At 44.9% G+C, this 19,067-nt stretch overlaps 1 protein-coding gene across 1 annotated transcript; it reads right to left on the minus strand.

Moving 5' to 3' along the window:
- Positions 1-1,103: 1,103 nt before the first annotated feature.
- Positions 1,104-17,755, minus strand: PIERCE1 (piercer of microtubule wall 1). Its single transcript, XM_082264557.1, has 3 exons — positions 17,493-17,755; positions 14,348-14,426; positions 1,104-1,398 (listed from the first exon to the last, which is right to left on the minus strand). Exons 1-3 carry the CDS (start codon positions 17,627-17,629, stop codon positions 1,210-1,212), a joined length of 405 nt encoding a protein of 134 aa, XP_082120683.1. The 5' UTR covers positions 17,630-17,755; the 3' UTR covers positions 1,104-1,209.
- Between the last annotated feature and the right edge of the window lie 1,312 nt (positions 17,756-19,067).

Consider the following 19,067-nt stretch of genomic DNA (forward strand, 5'->3'; position numbering starts at 1 on the left):
AGCCGATCCGACCCTTCTGTGTCTGATTAGCTGCCCTGGAGGCCAGAGGAGAGATTTGGGGTCTAATAGACCCCAGATTTCTCCATAAAGAGGACCTGTTATGGCCCATGTTGTCAAAAAGGATGTTGTTTATCCCTTGTGATAGCAATAAAGTTAATCCAAAAAAAAAAAAATTGTATAAAAAATAAAGTGTTGCATAAAATAAATAATAATAGAAAAAAATAAATAAATAAAGCACTACCATCCCCCTTAAGCACAAATGTGAACGCTTACGTTACTCCCAATTGCATATGTAAATGGTGATTGCACCACACGTGAGGTATCACCACGAACGTTAGTGCAAGAGCAATAATTCTATCACCAGACCTCCTGCATCACTCTAAACTTGTAACCTGTAAAGGCATTTAAAGCAACGCCTATGGAGAATTTTAAGCACTGTAGTTTGCAGCTATCCCACAGACAGACGCAATTTAAAAGCATGATATGTTCGGTATCGATTTACTCGGCGTAACATCATCTTTCACATTGTACAAAAAAATTAGGGAAACTATTGTGTTTTAGTTTTTTTTTTAAATTAATTAAAGTGTATTTTTTTCCAAAAAAAATTGCGTTTATAAAACCGCTGCGGAGATACTGTGTGACATGAAAAATTGCAACAATGGCCATTTTATTCTCTAGGGTCTCTTCTAAAATATATATATATAATGCTTGGGGGCTCTAAGTAATTTTCTTATTTTTTACAATTTTTACATGTAGGAGTGAAGTGGTTATTATTAAGGTATATTATAGTAATTTTGTGCATTTCCTTTCTTTTTTATAAATCAATATTTAGCCAACCAGATCTGATATTTCTGGAAGGTAAACCCTGTGACCATTTCTTTCATCTTTTGGGGGCCCCATTGATGAGCTTTCCACATTTTGGAACCCTTTACTTGTATTTTTATTTATTTTATATTATGAAAAAATGGCAATATCACAAGGGAGACAAGAACAAAGCCAGGAAATTTGGCAAGGAGATCATGCTCTTCAAATTCCCAAAAGAAAGAAACCGAAGAAAAACTAAGACTCTAAATATAACTGAAATATCACTAGATAGACTTTATGAATCACCATCTAACACACAGGAAATGTTTCTTCACAAATGCAGGAATCTGTAACTAAATTCAGTTTCACAGCTCAGGTAGTAAAGTTATTTCAAATAAATGGTAATCAAGCTGACTGTGATGGCCCACTGATGTTGTAGCTCCGGTGAAAATTCAGTCTGTCATGAAAGGTGATTAGATTGTCTGGCCCCGTCACAAAACTTTTCTCCATGTGTGTGTTGAGTCCATTGTTTCTATAATTGCCGCATTTTATTGCAGCTTCTGAAAACTTGTCAGAAACTCCTTTAAACTTTGTCTGTAAGTAAAGAGAGAAAAACATCCAATAAACATTTTATTTGCAGTTTCTTCAAATCAAACATGAAACAATTAGGTTACCAAATACTGAAAAATAATGTCAATTTCAGTAAGGGTAGCAGTAGTGGGTTCAAAACTTTGAGCTTTTTTTTTTTAGCAATGGACGCAATATAGACTTTAACCACTTGCCGACTGCCTAACGCCGATCTACGTCGGCAGTCAGCCCCTCACAGGCAAAGTGACGTAGGGCTACGTCACTAGCTTGTGAGGGTCTAGGGAGCGAGCGCGCGCCCCCGGAGGAGCGCTCCCGCGTGGTCACGGACCCCCCCGCCGGTCACTCTGCGATCGGTCGGGGAGAGGGAGAAAGTCAGGCGGCTTGTGTAAACAAGCTGCCTGTCATTCTCCCCTGTGTATGAAGGATGATCATACGGTTCTACTATGTAGAACCGTATGATCACTCTTCATGCATCTGAAGCCACAGCCAATCACAGTAGAAAGCACGCCCCTAGGGACACACATAGCCCCTTCCTTTCAAAAAAAAGTTAACCCCTTCACTGCCAGTGTATTTTTACAGTAACAGTGTGTCAGGATCAGTGTCATTACGTGGGTCACCTGCTGGTGGCACTGTTTCTGGAACTGAGGGGCGCAGTTCCAGGGCCCACCAGCGGGTGTCTCCCAGCAGCTCGACTGTTCTTTTAATTAAGCTGCACCTGAGGACTGCTGAGGGAATATAAGCCCGCCCTTCACTGAGGCTCAGTGCTTCAGTATTTTCTCTGCTAGCCGTGTCCCTGTCTGATCCTGTATCCTGTATCCTGTATCCTGTATCCTGTATCCTGTATCCTGTATCCTGTATCCTGTATCCTGTATCCTGTATCCTGAAACCTGTATCCTGAATGCTGTATTCTGATCCTGTTCCCTGTACCCTGCTTCCTGTACCTGGCTCCCTGCTTTCCTTGTCTCCTGTCCTGCTATTGTTTGCTCCATCCTTTTGTATATAGGTTGTTAGGTTCTATTGGGGTTTTGTACTGTTATCATTTATATTTTGTTTGCTTGTTTATGGTCACTGGTGTTGGTATTGGAGTGTGTCATTTTGCTTAATAAACTTATTTACATCTTTATCCATCTGGGTCCTGATTCCTTGGTGCAGCCAACTGATCTGATCACCCTTGCTGGATGCCTGCATGTGGTATCCCTGACAGAATACTGAAGCCACTAATGATCAGATCGGTTGCACCTGGGAATTACAAATTTTCTGGTTGTTGCAAGATGCAGTCAGAGGAGGTCTTTTATTTTTCTTTGCTTGTAACAGAAGACAGGGAATATTGTCGCCAAATTTTGAAAACTTACACTAGCGAGCAGTTGTTGGAATGCATGCGTCTGGCCCACTCGTTTGTTGACCAAGGCAGAGTTTTGTTCAAAGAGATTCAGCCACTTATTCAGCTCTGTGCAGAGTTGGCTTTATCTAATACCCCTAAGGGTGGTGATGATTATTCTCCTCCTTTTTAGTGTCTCTCAGGTGGTATCTCTTGTGTGGCTCTTGGAAGATGATAAACCCTATTTTATTGAACATTATTCAGTGTATTCTCCAGAGGCCCTGTTGGATTGCATGAATGCTGTATATTCTCTAATCAGACAAGGGGGTTGTAAATTGAGTTTTGTTCAGGCCTTACTGCAAACCTGGTCAGATCTTTCCAATTTAGCATCAGCTAACTCACACCAATCCACTTCTGCCTCTGGACACCAGTTTTCTCAAAGTTTCTCCTCTCCGTTACCCGTAGCAACCACAGCTGCAGTTAGGTATGGTTTGCTTGCCACTGCTTGTTCATATCCTGGCTTAACGAGTTGCACTTTTCCTGCATTTAACCCTGTGAAAACTTCCTCTACTACCCTGTTGCCCATAGCAACCTCTCAGAAATTCTCCTCTGTAACTGTCTCTCCTTTTCCACCATCTCCCAATACTGCCATTTCACTTCCATCTACTTCACAATCTATTCATAGCCCTGCAACCATTAGCAAGATTCCTGTATCTAAACCTAAAAAGAAAAGGAGATTTTTCCCAACACATACAATTATACCTGTTACCCAGCCTACTGATCCGGTGCCTCCTACTGAGCCTGCTGATCCAGTGCCCACTGATCCAGTGCCCACTGATCGGGTGCCTCCTACTGAGCCTGCTGATCCAGTGCCTGCTGTTACAGTGCCCGCTGATCTGGTGCCTCCTACTGAGCCTGCTGATCCAGTGCCCACTGATCTGGTGCCTCCTACTGAGCCTGCTGATCCAGTGCCCGTTGTTCTGATGCCTGTTGTTCCAGTGCCCGCTGATCCAGTGCCCACTGATCTGGTGCCTCCTACTGAGCCTGCTGATCCAGTGCCCACTGTTCTGATGCCCGCTGATCCAGTGCCCACTGATCCAGTGCCTCCTACTGAGCCTGCTGATCCAGTGCCTGCTGTTCTGATGCCTGCTGATCTGGTGCCTCCTACTGAGCCTGCTGATCCAGTGCCCACTGTTCTGATGCCTGTTGTTCCAGTGCCCACTGATCCGGTGCCTCCTACTGAGCCTGCTGATCCAGTGCCCGTTGTTCTGATGCCTGCTGATCCAGTGCCCGCTGATCCAGTGCCCACTGATCAGGTGCCTCCTACTGAGCCTGCTGATCCAGTGCCCACTGATCTGGTGCCTTCTACTGAGCCTGCTGATCCAGTGCCTGCTGTTCTGATGCCTGCTGTTCCAGTGCCCGCTGATCTGGTGCCTCCTACTGAGCCTGCTGGTCCAGTGCCCGCTGATCCGGTGCCTCCTACTGAGCCTGCTGATCCAGTGCCCGCTGTTCTGGTGCCCGCAGATCCGGTGTCTCTTACTCAGCCCGCTAATCCAGTGCCAGCTGATCCCGTGCCCGCTGTTCTGGTGACCACTACCCAGTCCGCTGACCCAGTGCTTGCTGTTCCAGTGCCCGCTGACCCAGTGCCTGCTGTTCCGGTGCCTGCTGATACGGTGTCTCTTACTCAGCCCACTGACCCAGTGCCTGCTGTTCCGGTGCCTGCTGACCCAGTGTTTGCTGATCCAGTGCCCGCTGAGCCACGGTCTGCCGCCCTGTTTGATGTGCCACTGTCTGTTGCCCAGCCTGGTGTGCCACTGCCGGACACCCTGCATGCCGCTGGCGCTCCCCTGCTTGATGTCCAGCTTGCCTTCAGTCCCAGTGTTGGGACATGTGTTGCAATGAGGACAGGTGTATCCCTAATGTTACGCCTCTTCAGGAACTTGACCTGTGGGGTGCCTAGACGGCTTCCAGACCCTGGTGGTGGGGCGCATGATCAATTGCTGGACTCTGGTGGCACGCCTTCCGGCAAGTTAAAGGCCTTTGGCCTAGAGAGTGCTAGAAGACCCACAGACATGGAGGGGAGACCTTTTTGGACTTTCGGGGTAGAAGCACAATGGAGCGTCCGGAGGCCGCTCCTTAAAGGGGGGGAACTGTCAGGATCAGTGTCATTACGTGGGTCACCTGCTGGTGGCACTGTTTCTGGAACTGAGGGGCGCAGTTCCAGGGCCCACCAGCGGGTGTCTCCCAGCAGCTCGACTGTTCTTTTAATTAAGCTGCACCTGAGGACTGCTGAGGGAATATAAGCCCGCCCTTCACTGAGGCTCAGTGCTTTATTTTCTCTGCTAGCCGTGTCCCTGTCTGATCCTGAAACCTGTATCCTGTATCCTGAAACCTGAAACCTGTATCCTGAATGCTGTATTCTGATCCTGTTCCCTGTACCCTGCTTCCTGTACCTGGCTCCCTGCTTTCCTTGTCTCCTGTCCCTGTCCTGTCCTGCTATTGTTTGCTCCATCCTTTTGTATATAGGTTGTTAGGTTCTATTGGGGTTTTGTACTGTTATCATTTATATTTTGTTTACTTGTTTATGGTCACTGGTGTTGGTATTGGAGTGTGTCATTTTGCTTAATAAACTTATTTACATCTTTATCCATCTGGGTCCTGATTCCTTGGTGCAGCCAACTGATCTGATCACCCTTGCTGGATGCCTGCATGTGGTATCCCTGACACAGTGCATATGTATAGCACTGATTACTGTAGAAATGTCACTGGTAACCCCAAAAGTGTCAAATGTCAGTCAAGGGTCCGATCTGTCCGCCGCAATGTCGCAGTACCGCAAAAAAAACGCAGATCGCCGCAATTACGCGTTAAAAAAAAAACAACAAAAATGACAAAAATCTTTCCCTTTGTTAGTAAACACGATAACTTTTGCACAAACCAATCAAAATACGCTTTTTGCGATTTTTTTTTTTTTTTTTTTTTTTTTTTTTTTTTTTTTTTTTTTTTTTTTTTTTTTTTTTTTTTTAACCAAACATAGGTAGCATAAAACAAATTGGCCGAAAATGTTAAAAAAATTTGATTTTTACATTTTTTGGGGGGGGAATTTCATATAAAAAAATGTGAAAAATATTGCTATTTTTGCAAAATTTACGCTCTTTTTTTGTTTATAGCGCGTGATCAAAAAATCGCACAGGTGATCAAATACCACCAAAAGAAAGCTCTGTTTGTGGGAAAAAATGGTCGCCAAATTCGTTTAGATACAGCGTCGCACGACCGCGCAATTGTCCGTTAAAGTCACGCAGTGCCGAATCGCAAAATACCCCCTGGTCGTTTAGCAGCCAAATCCTCCGGGGCTTAAGTGGTTAAGCTTGGGTTCACACTGATGCAATGCAGGTAGGCCGGTGCCTGACAATTTCGAGCCCTAGGCAAGAATAACACCTGGGGGGCGGGGAGGGGCAGCACTAATCTTGCCCTGGGCCTGGGTGACTACAACAGGGAACAGGGTCAGAGCAGACTCACTGGGCAGGATAGTTTCGCCTACGTCCGGAGACCTGATGGTGCCCTCCCCACTGTCCTCCTCTGCCTCCTCAGTTGTGCCCGCCTCATCCAGATCCCCTCTCCACTGTCTTCCTCAGCTGTTCCTGCCTTGTCTGGCTCCCCATGATCCCCTCCCCACTGTCCTCTGCCTCTTCAGCTGTGCCCGCCTCCTCCGGCTCCCCATGATCCCCTCCCCACTGTCCTCCACCTCCTCAGCTGTGCCCCCCTCGTCCTGATCCCCTCCTTTCTCTCCTCCTCTGCCTCAGTTGTGCCCACCTCATCCGGATCCCCTCCCCACTGTTCTCAGCTGTGCCCACCTCATCCGGCTCCCCATGATCCCCTCCCCACTGTCCTCCACCTCCTCAGCTGTGCCCCCCTCGTCCTGATCCCCTCCTTACTCTCCTCCTCTGCCTCAGTTGTGCCCACCTCATCCGGATCCCCTCCCCACTGTTCTCAGCTGTGCCCACCTTATCCGGTTACCCAGGATCCCCTCCCCACTGTCCTCTGCCTCCTCAGCTGTGCCTACCTTGTCTGGCTCCCCATGATCCCCACCCACTGTCCTCCTTCTGCCTCCTTAGCTGTGCCTGCCTCGTCTGGCTCGCTATGATCCCCTCCCCACTGTCCTCCACCTCCCCAGCTGTGCCCACCAGACATTCTTCAGCCCCTTGTGTTCCCTGGTCAGGCTAAAGGGGAAGTCAGCGGCCGTGGCTGTGCCCCCTAGGCAGCAGTGCGCCCCAGACGGCTGTCTATTTATCCTATCAGGAGCATTGGCCCTATGCGTTGGACACTGCATAGTAATTTGCACAGAAATTACAGCACATTCCTGTGCGAATTACATGCAGTGTCTCTAGGGTGCAATTTGAGCCATGGATTTGTATTGCTCAAATCGCACCACATTCACAACACTCACTTGTGCAGGACCCTGTTTTTTGTCCGCACCAGAATCGGAGGTGTGAACGCTCATGGAATCAAATTTCACAAATTGCACTGCATTTTGCAAACCAATTTCGGGGTGTTGTTAACATACACTCTGCCATTGGTTTGCATGAACGGGTTGCGATTTTGATGCGGTGCGGAATCCGCAGCGAATTTGCTGTAAATTTGCACAGCATCTAGTGTGAACCGAGGCTAAATGTTTATACAATTAATTTCTACAGGTTCCACAAGTTACAATCGCCCTGTATAAGGGCAGTGTGAAAAAATGATGTTACTACACCCACAGATTTGGTTACTATTGCACTTCACAAAGGAGTAACTCATAATAATGAGAAAAAGGGAGATTAAAAGTAAAGTACGGCAAAAGCATTTTTGATAAACACAGGTGCCTGATCAACAGCAGGCTCAACTTCTCAGTGCACCGCTGTGAGTCTGAGCCAGGTGCTCTTGCCCCCTCTCCAGGCTGGAGCTCCCGTGAGCACTGGAGGGGCCGTGACACAGTCATCACTGTGCTCTGGGAAGACCAAGAACCTAGTGATCAGTTGTCTTGTGACAACTTAGTTCTCGATTTCTCAGGCGTACAGGGGGACATCTGCAGTATCACACCAATGTTGCAGCATGCAGGTGAATATATAGGTTTGTGTTTTTTACCCCTTTCCTGCCCAGGCCAATTTTCTGATTCCAATGTTGTCACACTTTGAATGACAATTACCCAAATTAAAGTTTTTTTCATTTTTTTTAGACAGATGGAGCTTTCTTTTCATGGTATTCAATCACCACTTGGCTTTTTATTTTTTGCTAAATAAACAAAAGAAAACTAAACATTTTGAGAAAAAACATTTTTTCTCAGTTTATGTTATAACATTTTGCAAATAAGTAATTTTTCTTCTTCACTGTGCACTGATGAGGCTGCACTGATGGGGCTGCAATATTGGGCACTGATAAGCTGCACTGATGATCCACCGTACACACTGTGACCCTCACATGCGGTCTCTGTGTAAGGGAAGGAGAGCCATTAACAGGCAAAGATCTATTATGTTTCCATCTGTGATGGCTTGTGAATGGACATAGCAACCACGTAAAGGTCCACTGTGATGGGCCTTGTACCCCGATTTATGATGTGCTGTGTCCAAGGCACACAACGGTCACAGAGAGTTCCTGATGAGCACCCCAGGGGCGGGGATTGGTTAACAAAGGAAAAAAACACACCATTATTAGGGGAAAGCCAAGGTGTCAGTGAATACAGTTTCTTACACCAACAAAAGGCACTCTTGCAGGAACAGGTCTGGCAAACCCAAAACCATAACAGAATCAGAAGAAAAGTTTCTGAGAGTCTACAACTTGCATAAAACAGGAGGTACCTCACAGGACAACAGATTCAAGAACAGATTTAAACTGAAATTGTTGCAGATAAAAAAAAAACAGATCAATGCATCATTTACTAGCACATTATTAAATGTATTTTTAGATACAAGTAGTGCAAGAACCCAAATGTGATCTGGTATTAGCTTCTTACAGCCCACAGTACAGCAGAGCTCAGACTGAAATATGGGTCCAATGAATCAAAATTCGAATAGTACATCGAGACACTGAACTGCATGAACATGAACATAAAACTGAAAAAATGGGAACGTTCGAAAATATTTTGCTAGTAGTTGATAAGTTAATCAGTATACGTACTGTTTTTAGTTTTTTTTGTGTCCTTTCAATAGGAGAGCAGCTATTATACAACACCCTGACAGCCTTACAGTGCCTTGAAAAGTATTCATACCCCTTGAAATTTTCCACATTTTGTCATGTTACAACCAAAAACGTAAATGTATATTTTGTTATTGGGATTTTATGTGATACACACAGTGGCACATAATTGTGAAGTGGAAGAGAAATGATAAATGGTTTTCAAAAAATTTTACAACTAAATATGTGAAAAGTGTGGCATGCATTTGTATTCAGCCCCCCCTGAGCCAATACTTTCCAGAACCACCTTTCACTGCAATTACAGCTACAAGTCTTTTTAGGGATGTCTCTACCAGCTTTGCACATCTAGAGAGTAACATTTTTGCCTATTCTTCTTTGCAAATAGCTCAAGCTCTGTCAGATTGGATGGAGAGCGTCTGTGAACAGCAAATTTCAAGTCTTGCCACAGATTCTCAATTGGATTTAGGTCTGGACTTTGACTGGGCCATTCCAACATATGTTTATGCTTTGATCTAAACCATTCCATTGTAGCTCTGGCTGTATGTTTAGGGTCGTTGTCCTGTTGGAAGATGAACCTCAGCCACAGTCTCAAGTCTTTTGCAGACTTATAACAGGTTTTCTTCTAAGATTGCCCTGTATTTGGCTCCATCCATCTTCTGACCAGCTTCCCTGTCCCTGCTGAAAAAAAGCATCCACACAATGTGATGCTGCCACCACCATGTTTCACGGTGGGGAATGAGTGTTCAGGTTGATGTTCAGTGTTAGTTTTCCGCCACACACAAGGCTTTGCTTTTAAGCCAAAAAGTTCAATTTTGGTGATATCTGACCAGAGCACCTTCTTTCGTGTGTTTGCTGTGTCCCCCACAAATGCAAATGGGATTTCTTATGGCTTTCTTTCAACAATGACTTTCTTCTTGCCACTCTTCCATGAGGGCCAGATTTGTGGAGTGCAAGACTAATTGTTATCCTGTGGACAGATTCTCCCACCTGAGCTGTGGATTTCTGCAGCTCCTCCAGGGTTCCAACGGGCCTCTTGGCTGCTTCTCTGATTAATACTCTCCTTGGCCGGCCTGTCAGTTTGGGTGGACGGCCATGTTTTAGTAGGTTTGCAGTTGTGCCATACTCTCCGTTTTCGGATGATGGATTGAACAGTGCTCAGTGACATGTTCAAAGCTTGTGATATTTTTTTATAACCTAACCCTGCTTTAAACTTTTCCACAACTTTATCCCTGACCTGTCTGGAGTGTTCCTTGGCCTTCATGATGCTGTTTGTTTAGTAAGGTTCTCTAAAAAAGCTCTGAGGGCTTCACAGAACAGCTGTATTTATACAGAGATTAAATTACACACAGGTGGACTCTAGTAATTAGGTGACTTCTGGAGGCAATTGGTTCCACTAGATGTTAGTTAGGGGTATCAGAGTAAAGGGGGCTGAAAACAAATGCACCCCACACTTTTCACATATTTATTTGTAAAAAAAAGAGTTCCCTACATTCAACAATTTGTAAATCCAGGAAGGCCAGTGGTTTCTGTGATGCTGCAAAAATTACATCTGCTACCAACAATCATTCTTCAGTCAAATTTGTGTAGGTCGTTACGATGTTTGGTCCAGCAGCTAAACTTCCTCTCCATCTCTACATGCTTTATGTGTAAAGATGCAGCCATATGATGATCCATTTGCATTAGTAAACAGTTGTACCTAATAAAGTGGTAACTAATGCCTCGTACACACGCATTGATTATTGGCCGTGAATTTTCGGCCAGCGTCCGATCGGCCGATTTTCAGCTTGTTAGTATGATGCTTTCGACAACCGACTCTGACTTTTCGGCCGAATAAAATCTGGTGTGCAGGCTATAAAATTTTTGTTGGCCGTCAACTCAACGGCCGATTTTCGGTCAGTCAGTACAGATTTCGGCAGACAAAAATCTGATGAGCAAGACTGGGCATGCTCAGAGAAGAAAAAACACACGTAAAGTAAACCAGCACATGACATCACTTCTGAAGTAGATTTTTGTTGGCCGAGAAAATTTGTGTGCAGTCTAGGCACATTCCAACCAACAAAACACAACTTGGACAAAAGACGGCCGATCGGTCGGCCGATAATCGTTGCGTGTGTACGAGGCATAAGTATGTGTAAGACATCAAACTGCAAATGATTTTCCTTTATGATTACTGCACCCTTTCACAAATCTAGGTCTGACAGTGGTACCATACAACTGTGCACATTCAGTATCTAAAAAGCCAGAACCTGAGCCCATTGAAGCAGATGTAGGCCTGGTTACATCACTGACTTTGTATATGAACAGACGACAAAGAATGGATTTCCATGGCCTAACAGACCATAGAAATGGCTCAGAGGGGTGCAAGCATCTCTGCTTCTATTGAGCTGTTAGAATTTCCAATAACATTGAGTTACAATCAAAATGTTCGTTATGTAGGGAGAGATGTTGATGGACTTGAGCTATAATGGCAGATAAGTAGTTCACAGCAAACACATCAATTAACATCACAATAGCGTTAGAATTTTTCTCTTCCTGACTGCATCAAGGGTATAAAAGCTGACCACAAGGCAATGCACCTCTCTCCTCCATGGTACACCACAGAATAAATTCATACAGGGCTGGGACATGTCTCTGGGATGATGATGGTAGGAAAAATGCCATCTCCTCCACTGATTTCCAGCTCCAACTTCACCAATGCATTGGCAGACTTTAGGATGCATTTTTACACAGCGTCTATAGAAAGGTGTGCCATTCCTGAAACACAGTGATGACTGCTTTTAGGGCTAGTTCACTCCAGCTGCTGTTTAACCACTTGCCGACCGCCGCAAGAACATATACTGCAGCGGTCAGCCCCGGCCAGGCAAAGTGACTTATATATACGTCACTAGCCTGTCACCGGCTTGTGAGCCAATAGCGGGCTGAGGCACGCGCCCGCCCCAGCTCGTTCCCTAAGAAGTCAGTGCGTGTGACCGGCGGACCCGATGTCCGCCGGTCACTCGCGATCGTTCGCCGGGAAGGGAGAAAGGCAGGCGGCTAATGTAAACAAGCCGCCTGTCATTCTCCCCTGTATAAAAATGGACATCAGACGGTTCTACTATGTAGGACCGTTGATCTCTGTTTTTTACACTAGTAGCCATGTCCCATTACAGTTAGAAACACGCCCCTAGGACACACTTAACCCCTCCCTCTCCAATACAGTTAACCCCTTCCCTGCCAGTGTCATTTTTACAGTAACAGTGCATATGTATAGCACTGATTACTGCAGTAATGTCACTGGTAACCCCAAAAATGTCAGTCAAGGGTCCGATCTGTCCGCCGCAATGTCGCAGTCCCGCAAAAAAAAATCGCAGATCACCGCCATTACTCGTTTAAAAAAAAAAACACCAAAAATAACAAAAATCGTTCCCTTTGTTAGTAAACGCAATAACTTTTGCTCAAACCAATCAAAATACGCTTTTTGCGATTTTTTTACCAAACATATGTAGCATAAAACAAATTGGCCGAAAATGTTAAAAAATTTAGATTTTTACATTTTTTTTGGGGAATTTCATATAAAAAAATGTGAAAAATATTGTTATTTTTGCAAAATTGACGCTCTTTTTTTGTTTATAGCGCATGATCAAAAAATCGTACAGGTGATCAAATACCACCAAAAGAAAGCTCTGTTTGTGGGGAAAAAAAGGACTTCAAATTCGTTTAGGTACAGCATCGCACGACCGCGCAATTGTCCGTTAAAGTCACGCAGTAAAAAATCACAAAAAAAACCCTGGTCAGGAAGGGGGAAAAATCTTCGGGGGCTTAAGTGGTTAACACAGCAGCTTGTGTGCGCCGTGGTCTGGTGGGATCACTGAAGTGCCGATCTAGGCGCATCACACTATTCACTTTTTTATTTTATTAAGATGTCAGTGAAATATCATTAGGTTCAACTGGCCATTGCACAGTGTGAGGCCATTGATTGCCTCATGCTGCACTAAAAAAAAAGTCATACTTTTTTCAGCTTACACTGCCCGCACACCACTGAAATGCAGTAGTGTGGACTGAACATTCAGGTGACACAGAATTTTGCCTAGTCCTGAGGTGGGGGTGTGCTAGAATAGCCACCCAAAACAGTCCCACCGCAACTGGTATGAATGGACTCTAAAGGAAAGTTATAGTGAGAACATGTAATACTGGAAAAGAAGGGTGGCGCTCACTGGTGTCTATAGAATACTATCCTCTATGGATGGAAGACTGGAGAGTGTGAAAAAATCACAAATAAACATTAAAAATTATGCCACACCAGTCCCAACAATCCTAGACCTCCTTGGGTTGCTGTAAGATTCCAAGGGAAATGCTGACCCAACAGGTGGTGCCCAGTGGTGTCTGGGGATCTACAAGCGTCACACTTATGGATACCGGCTAATAGGGGATGGGGTACCTCAAATAGCACACTTGCGCTGTTGTTGAGCTGAAGGGGGGTGCTGTGCGCAGCCGCCGCACAGTCCCACGGCTGATGACAGCTCGCCTGTGTTCGGGTTCTCGAGTCCGCCGGTTCCTCCGCGGTAACCGGAAGTGACGTGGGGATCGCGTCACCGGAAGTGATGATCAGCTGCAGTCAGGAAGTCGGGCTGGTCACGGACATGAATGTACTTGCTTTCTGGTTGCCGCAACGACATGTTTCGCGCGCATGCGCTTTGTCAAGTGAGAACATGTAGGCTGCCATTGCTGCTCTACCAGAAGTGCTAGTCTAATCATCTAAAGGCTCTGGTACTTTCTGAATCACTTAAAGACGTTGTAAACCTCCTAAAAAATAAAAAAAACCTGTGAGACAAAGGCATAATGAGCTAGTATGCATCGCATACGAACTCATTACGAAATACTTACCTTAGAACAAAGCCCTTCTAGCGGCGCCTGCTCACTGCTGAGACGGCCGACATGTTCACTAGTCTTCCTTCCAGGTTCCCATCCTCCAGTCTTCTGAATGGCCTGGGCCGGGATGATGTCACTCCCGCGGCACGGGTGGCTGTTCCTTCAGAGCGCATGCGCCAGTGATGTCAATGGCTGCATGTAAAGTAAATATATCGTAAACGGTGCACGTTTAGGAGATATTAATAGTACTGTACCTATAGGTAAGCCTTATCATAGGATTGCCTATAGGTAGAAGTTACAGAGGGAAGTTTACTTCCACTTTATTCGGAAAACATATGCAGATGTGGACTCCCAACTTCAATCTCAATTTCTTTATCTGCATGCCTTTACCAGTTCAGTGTCTCAAAGCACTAAAGCCAGAAACACCTGGTAAAATAGAATTTGCAGAAGGTCAGCAATGGCAACCTTTGTATTTCTCTCTGGAGAGAATGTCTTGTGAACCACACAGGACCCTTACGGTTGTGGAGTCCCTACAATGGTATGGAACTGCTGTCAATTAAAGGTGGTCCAACATGGTTACTGACCACCAGATGCATACAAGCAAAATAATCTCCATCTTACCGGCATCTCATGAACAGTGGGCGGCCTTCTCCCATATGTTTGATTTGTGGTCCTGTACAGAGGGTTGCCAGGCTTGGTTCTGAAAAGCATAAAGAACCATTAGATCAGGTCTGTTTTTATGACAAGTTAGTTGTAGATGGAGATCTTTATGAAACATAGTGCTAGGTTAGGGGCAAGCAAGCTAAACTAAAGTTGCAGTCTAAATTCCACCATGTCATATATTATAAACTAGATTATTACATAAACTATATTACCAAAAGTATTGGGACGCCTGCCTTTATACACACATGAACTTTAATGGCATCCCAGTCTTAGTCTGTAGGGTTCAATATTGGGTTGGCCCACCCTTTGCAGCTATAACAGCTTCAACTCTTCTGGGATATAAGCAATTCCACACTAGCAGATCTGCTCGCAGATCGGTATCTCTCACCCACTTGCCGTAAGTGATACCCGGGTGATACCGCTCCGTTCGGCATCCACTCAATACTGCTCTGTCTCTCACCCGCTCCATCTGCCACCCACCCGATACCGATCCGTCTCTCACCCACATGCCGTAAGTGACACCTGGGTGATACCGCTCCGTTCGGCATACGATCTCGGAGGTCACGTGCGTGGTCACGCCCAGTGTCACGTGACCCGGGTGTCACTTATGGCAAGTGGGTGAGAGACGGATCGGTATGGAGCAGGTGAGGGAGAGCAGTATTGAGTGGATGCCGAACGGAGCGGTATCACCTGGGTATCAATTACGGCAAGTGGGTGAGAGATACCAATCTGCTAGCAGATCTTCTAATGTGGAATTGTTTATATGATTTTAATTTGTACATATGTAAGTGGCATACTCAATAACATTTGTAAACTGAATTATGTATATATATATATATATATATATATATATATATATACACACACACACATACAGTATAGTGACCTGTTTCACAAGCAATAGAAAGGGTGTATAGCAGTGTGCAGAGGGTTCATCCAGACTTTTTAGTGTTCACATGTGATCACACCCCTTTAGCACCTGTTGAGTTATATACTGTATATGTATAAGCTATTTTAGTTCAGGCATATCTTATTTCTGTTGTTGCGCACCTGTAGCTCTCCTACAGCTTGTTTCTATTTGCCCCATATTGGTACTATAATCACTGGAGTCATTGCATTTTGCAGAGCAGAGTAGTGACTGGCCAGAGAGGGATTAATTTGACGCAGTTGGCCAGTTTAAATGCTAAGTTCACCTTTGGAACATGTTCCACCTGCTTTTAGGATGGGACACACAGGAAACAACACGCCTGTCACAATTGTTTCCTGTGTATCCCATTCACACTGCAACACAGCCCGGAGCTGCATTCTATCACACACTGTACATCTCTCTGCTGTACAGTGCCATGAATGAAATGTACTTTTGCATACTTTAAATTAAGATCTAACAAATATGATAAAACTAGAGCTGTGTGTGATGCGCTGAATCGCACAACACACTGCCCCCTACCACAGTTGGGAACGGAGAGCTGCCAAAGCAGTAAAGAGATGTGAGCCAGCTATTACTGTTTCACAAACAAGATACCCTTAAGAACTTAGCCCTGGTTCACACTATATCCTGCATGTGAATTGCACAGGAACCACACCGCATTCCTGTGCAATTCACATGCAATCCAGTGCACTGCAAATTGAGCCTATTCATTTTAAATAGGCTTGAATTGCACCTAAATAGGCTTGAATTGCAAGAAATGCAGGCACCTTTTTTGGAGCCGAACGGCAAATGGATCACATGATCATTTTGTACTACACAATCCAGTGCAGGCAAATCGCACTGCATTTGCGATGCGTTTGGGGTGTTGTTCACTTTGTATTGACACCCGCAGCGGATTGCAAACACAGTGGAGAGATGTTACACGCAGGGATCACTGCATTTCCCACATGTGTGAACCTTGGCTTACCTGAACCTGATTTTGATCCAACTCTTTGCTCGTCTGCAGCAGCTCTTCTCACCCCTGTCCCTTCTCACAGGTGACTCGGCAGCGGCATTGGCTACCGCTGCTGTCAGTCAGAACCTGTGAGCAGAGTGGGGAGTGGGACCAAGCTGCGCTATGTGTGTCTATGGACGTACACAGCCCGGCTTGAGCTTGAGCCACAAGAGACCCCATAGCAAGTGGCTTGCAATAGGGACACTCGGATAAGAGGGGAACCCCACAATAGGGGATCTGGGGCTGTTCTGTGCAAAACCATTGCACATATATAACATGTTTATTATTTTCAGAAAAAAAATAATTAAAACAAGAAACTTGGTGTTAGACTTACTAATGGGCATCCACCAAAAACTAAAATATTATTTCTAGGTGGAGTGATCCTTTAGGCCCCGTTCACACTGGGGCGATCCGACTTGCCGGGGCGACCTCATAGGTCGCGGTGCGCTGCTCGCACCGCGACCTCGGAGCGGCAGGCACGGACTTCATAACATTGAAGTCTATGCAGGTCGCTCCGGGTCGCCCCAAAGAAGCTCCGGACCCTTTTTCTAAGTCGGAGCGACTCGTGTCGCTCCTATTAGAACGGGTCCATAGCTTCTCTATGGCGAGCGACCTGTCAGGCGACCTGAAATGATCAGTAACTGGCCATGTAACAAAACTAATAATTACTGCCTACACTGGATTAGTAACTTTAAATGACTCACATCTTTAGGAACATTATTCATTTTGAAAATAGCAGTATTTGGTATACTCCATGTACACTAATTTTTTTTAAAAGAAACACTGAATAAAAAAATGCCAGTAATAGCTTTTTGTAGTAGCACTTTAGTAGCATTTTAGTACAGTTTAAGAGTGTTAGCGTTTTATTATCATTTTTGCATTCCCTTTGGAAGAAAGGGAGGGGGGGTTACAATATTAGTAGTGTTTAAGCGTTTCTACTAAAGGAAAAAAAAAAAAGCTTCAAGAAACTCTACAAAAACAATTTTTTTTCTGCTCGTAGACGCTGAAGCTCAAAAAACACTAATAGCCTAAAGCAGTGTGCATGGACACATAGGATAACACTATTTAGGTTCTAGGAGCTGAAAAATGCTAATAATAGCTTCTAGGAGCTCAAAAAACACTAGTGTGCATGGAGCCATAATAAATAAATGAGGCCTTTGATATGGATGCGTTCTGTATACCTATATCCTGGTCTCCACGTCTCCGGGTGATTAAACTTGGCAGGTAAGGTGGGGTCCACTCGATAAAAGTCGCTGGTTTGGGGGTAGGTTGTCTCCTGACCTTCTGATGAGATATGCGGAGGGGGATTGTCAGCCATCTTTCTCTATGGACCCAGAAGTGGAGCAGTGAGAAGACTGAGGCTCAACACACACACCACTTAAAGGATCTTGTTGCTGTTAACCAGGAATCCCTGGAAACCGTTGCCAGGAAACCACTAGAGGGCAACATAGTATCAGCTTTCATTCAGGGAATGCACTGACACTTATACTGGCCAGAACTATTACAATCTGATCATCTGATTTATGTTTATATATATATACACACACTGAACAAAATTATAAACGCAACACTTTTGTTTTTGCCCCCATTTTTTATGAGCTGAACTCAAAGACTTTTCTATGTACACAAAAGGCCTATTTCTCTCAAATATTGTTCACAAATCTGTCTAAGGCCCCCTTCACACTTGTGCAACTTTTCTTCCGATTGGGACTGCAAAGTCGCATGACAAGTCATACTCCATGATTTTCAATGAGTACCATTCATATCTGTATGACTTCAAGTCGCAACGACTTCAAAGCAGTCCCTACACTTCTTTGGGCTGATTTTAACCACTTGCCGACTGCCGCCTGACTATATATGACGGCAGTCACCCCCTCACAGGCAAAGTGACGTATGGGTACGTCACTAGCCTGTGAGGCTCTAGGGAGCTCCCGCTCGCTCACGGACCCCCCCGCGCGAGTGAGCGGCTGACCAGATGTCCGCCGCTCACTCGCGATCCTCCGGTACAGCGGGACAAAGGCAGGCGGCTAGTGTAAACAAAGCCGCCTGTCATTCTCCCCTGTGTAACAGCACAGATCATACGCCTGCTATGTAGGACCGTAGATCTCTGCTGTTACACACACAGCCACATCCAATCACAGTAAGAATCACACCCCTAGGGACACACTTAACCCCTCCCTCTCAAATAAAGTTAACCCCTTGACTGCCAGTGTAATTTTTACAGTAACAGTGCATATGTATAGCACTGATTACTGTAGTAATGTCACTGGTACCCCCAAAAGTGTCAAAAATGTCAGTCAAGGGTCCGATCTGTCTGCCGCAATGTCGCAGTCCCGCAAAAAAAAAACGCAAATCGCCGCCATTACTCGTTAAAAAAAAAAACAATAAAAATGACAAAAATCTTTCCCTTAGTTAGTAAACGCAATAACTTTTGCGCAAACCAATCAAAATACGCATTTTGCGATTTTTTTTTACCAAACATATTGTAAAAAAAAAAATTGGCCTAAAAATTTTTTTGGGGGGGAATTTCATATAAAAAATTTGAAAAATATTGTTATTTTTGCAAAATTGTCGCTCTTTTTTTGTTTATAGCGCATGATCAAAAAATCGCACAGGTGATCAGATACCACCAAAAGAAAGCTCTATTTGTGGGAAAAAAAGGACGTCAATTTCATTTGGGTACAGCATCGCACGACCGCGCAATTGTCCGTTAAACTCACGCAGTGCCGAAACGCAAAATAGGCCCTGGTCAGGAA

The sequence above is a fragment of the Pelophylax lessonae genome, assembly GCF_965119305.1.
Source record: "Pelophylax lessonae genome assembly, chromosome: 7".
NCBI classification, from domain to species: domain Eukaryota; kingdom Metazoa; phylum Chordata; class Amphibia; order Anura; family Ranidae; genus Pelophylax; species Pelophylax lessonae.

Excerpts from the sequence above, each read along its gene's own strand:
- PIERCE1 (XM_082264557.1), bottom strand. The coding sequence starts at position 17,629 with ATGGCTGACAATCCCCCTCCGCATATCTCATCAGAAGGTCAGGAGACA. Across the intron at positions 14,427-17,492 it reads ACGTGGAGACCAGGATATAG|AACCAAGCCTGGCAACCCTC; the intron begins GTATACAGAACG and ends TATGCTTTTCAG. Across the intron at positions 1,399-14,347 it reads CCACTGTTCATGAGATGCCG|ACAAAGTTTAAAGGAGTTTC; the intron begins GTAAGATGGAGA and ends CTTTACTTACAG.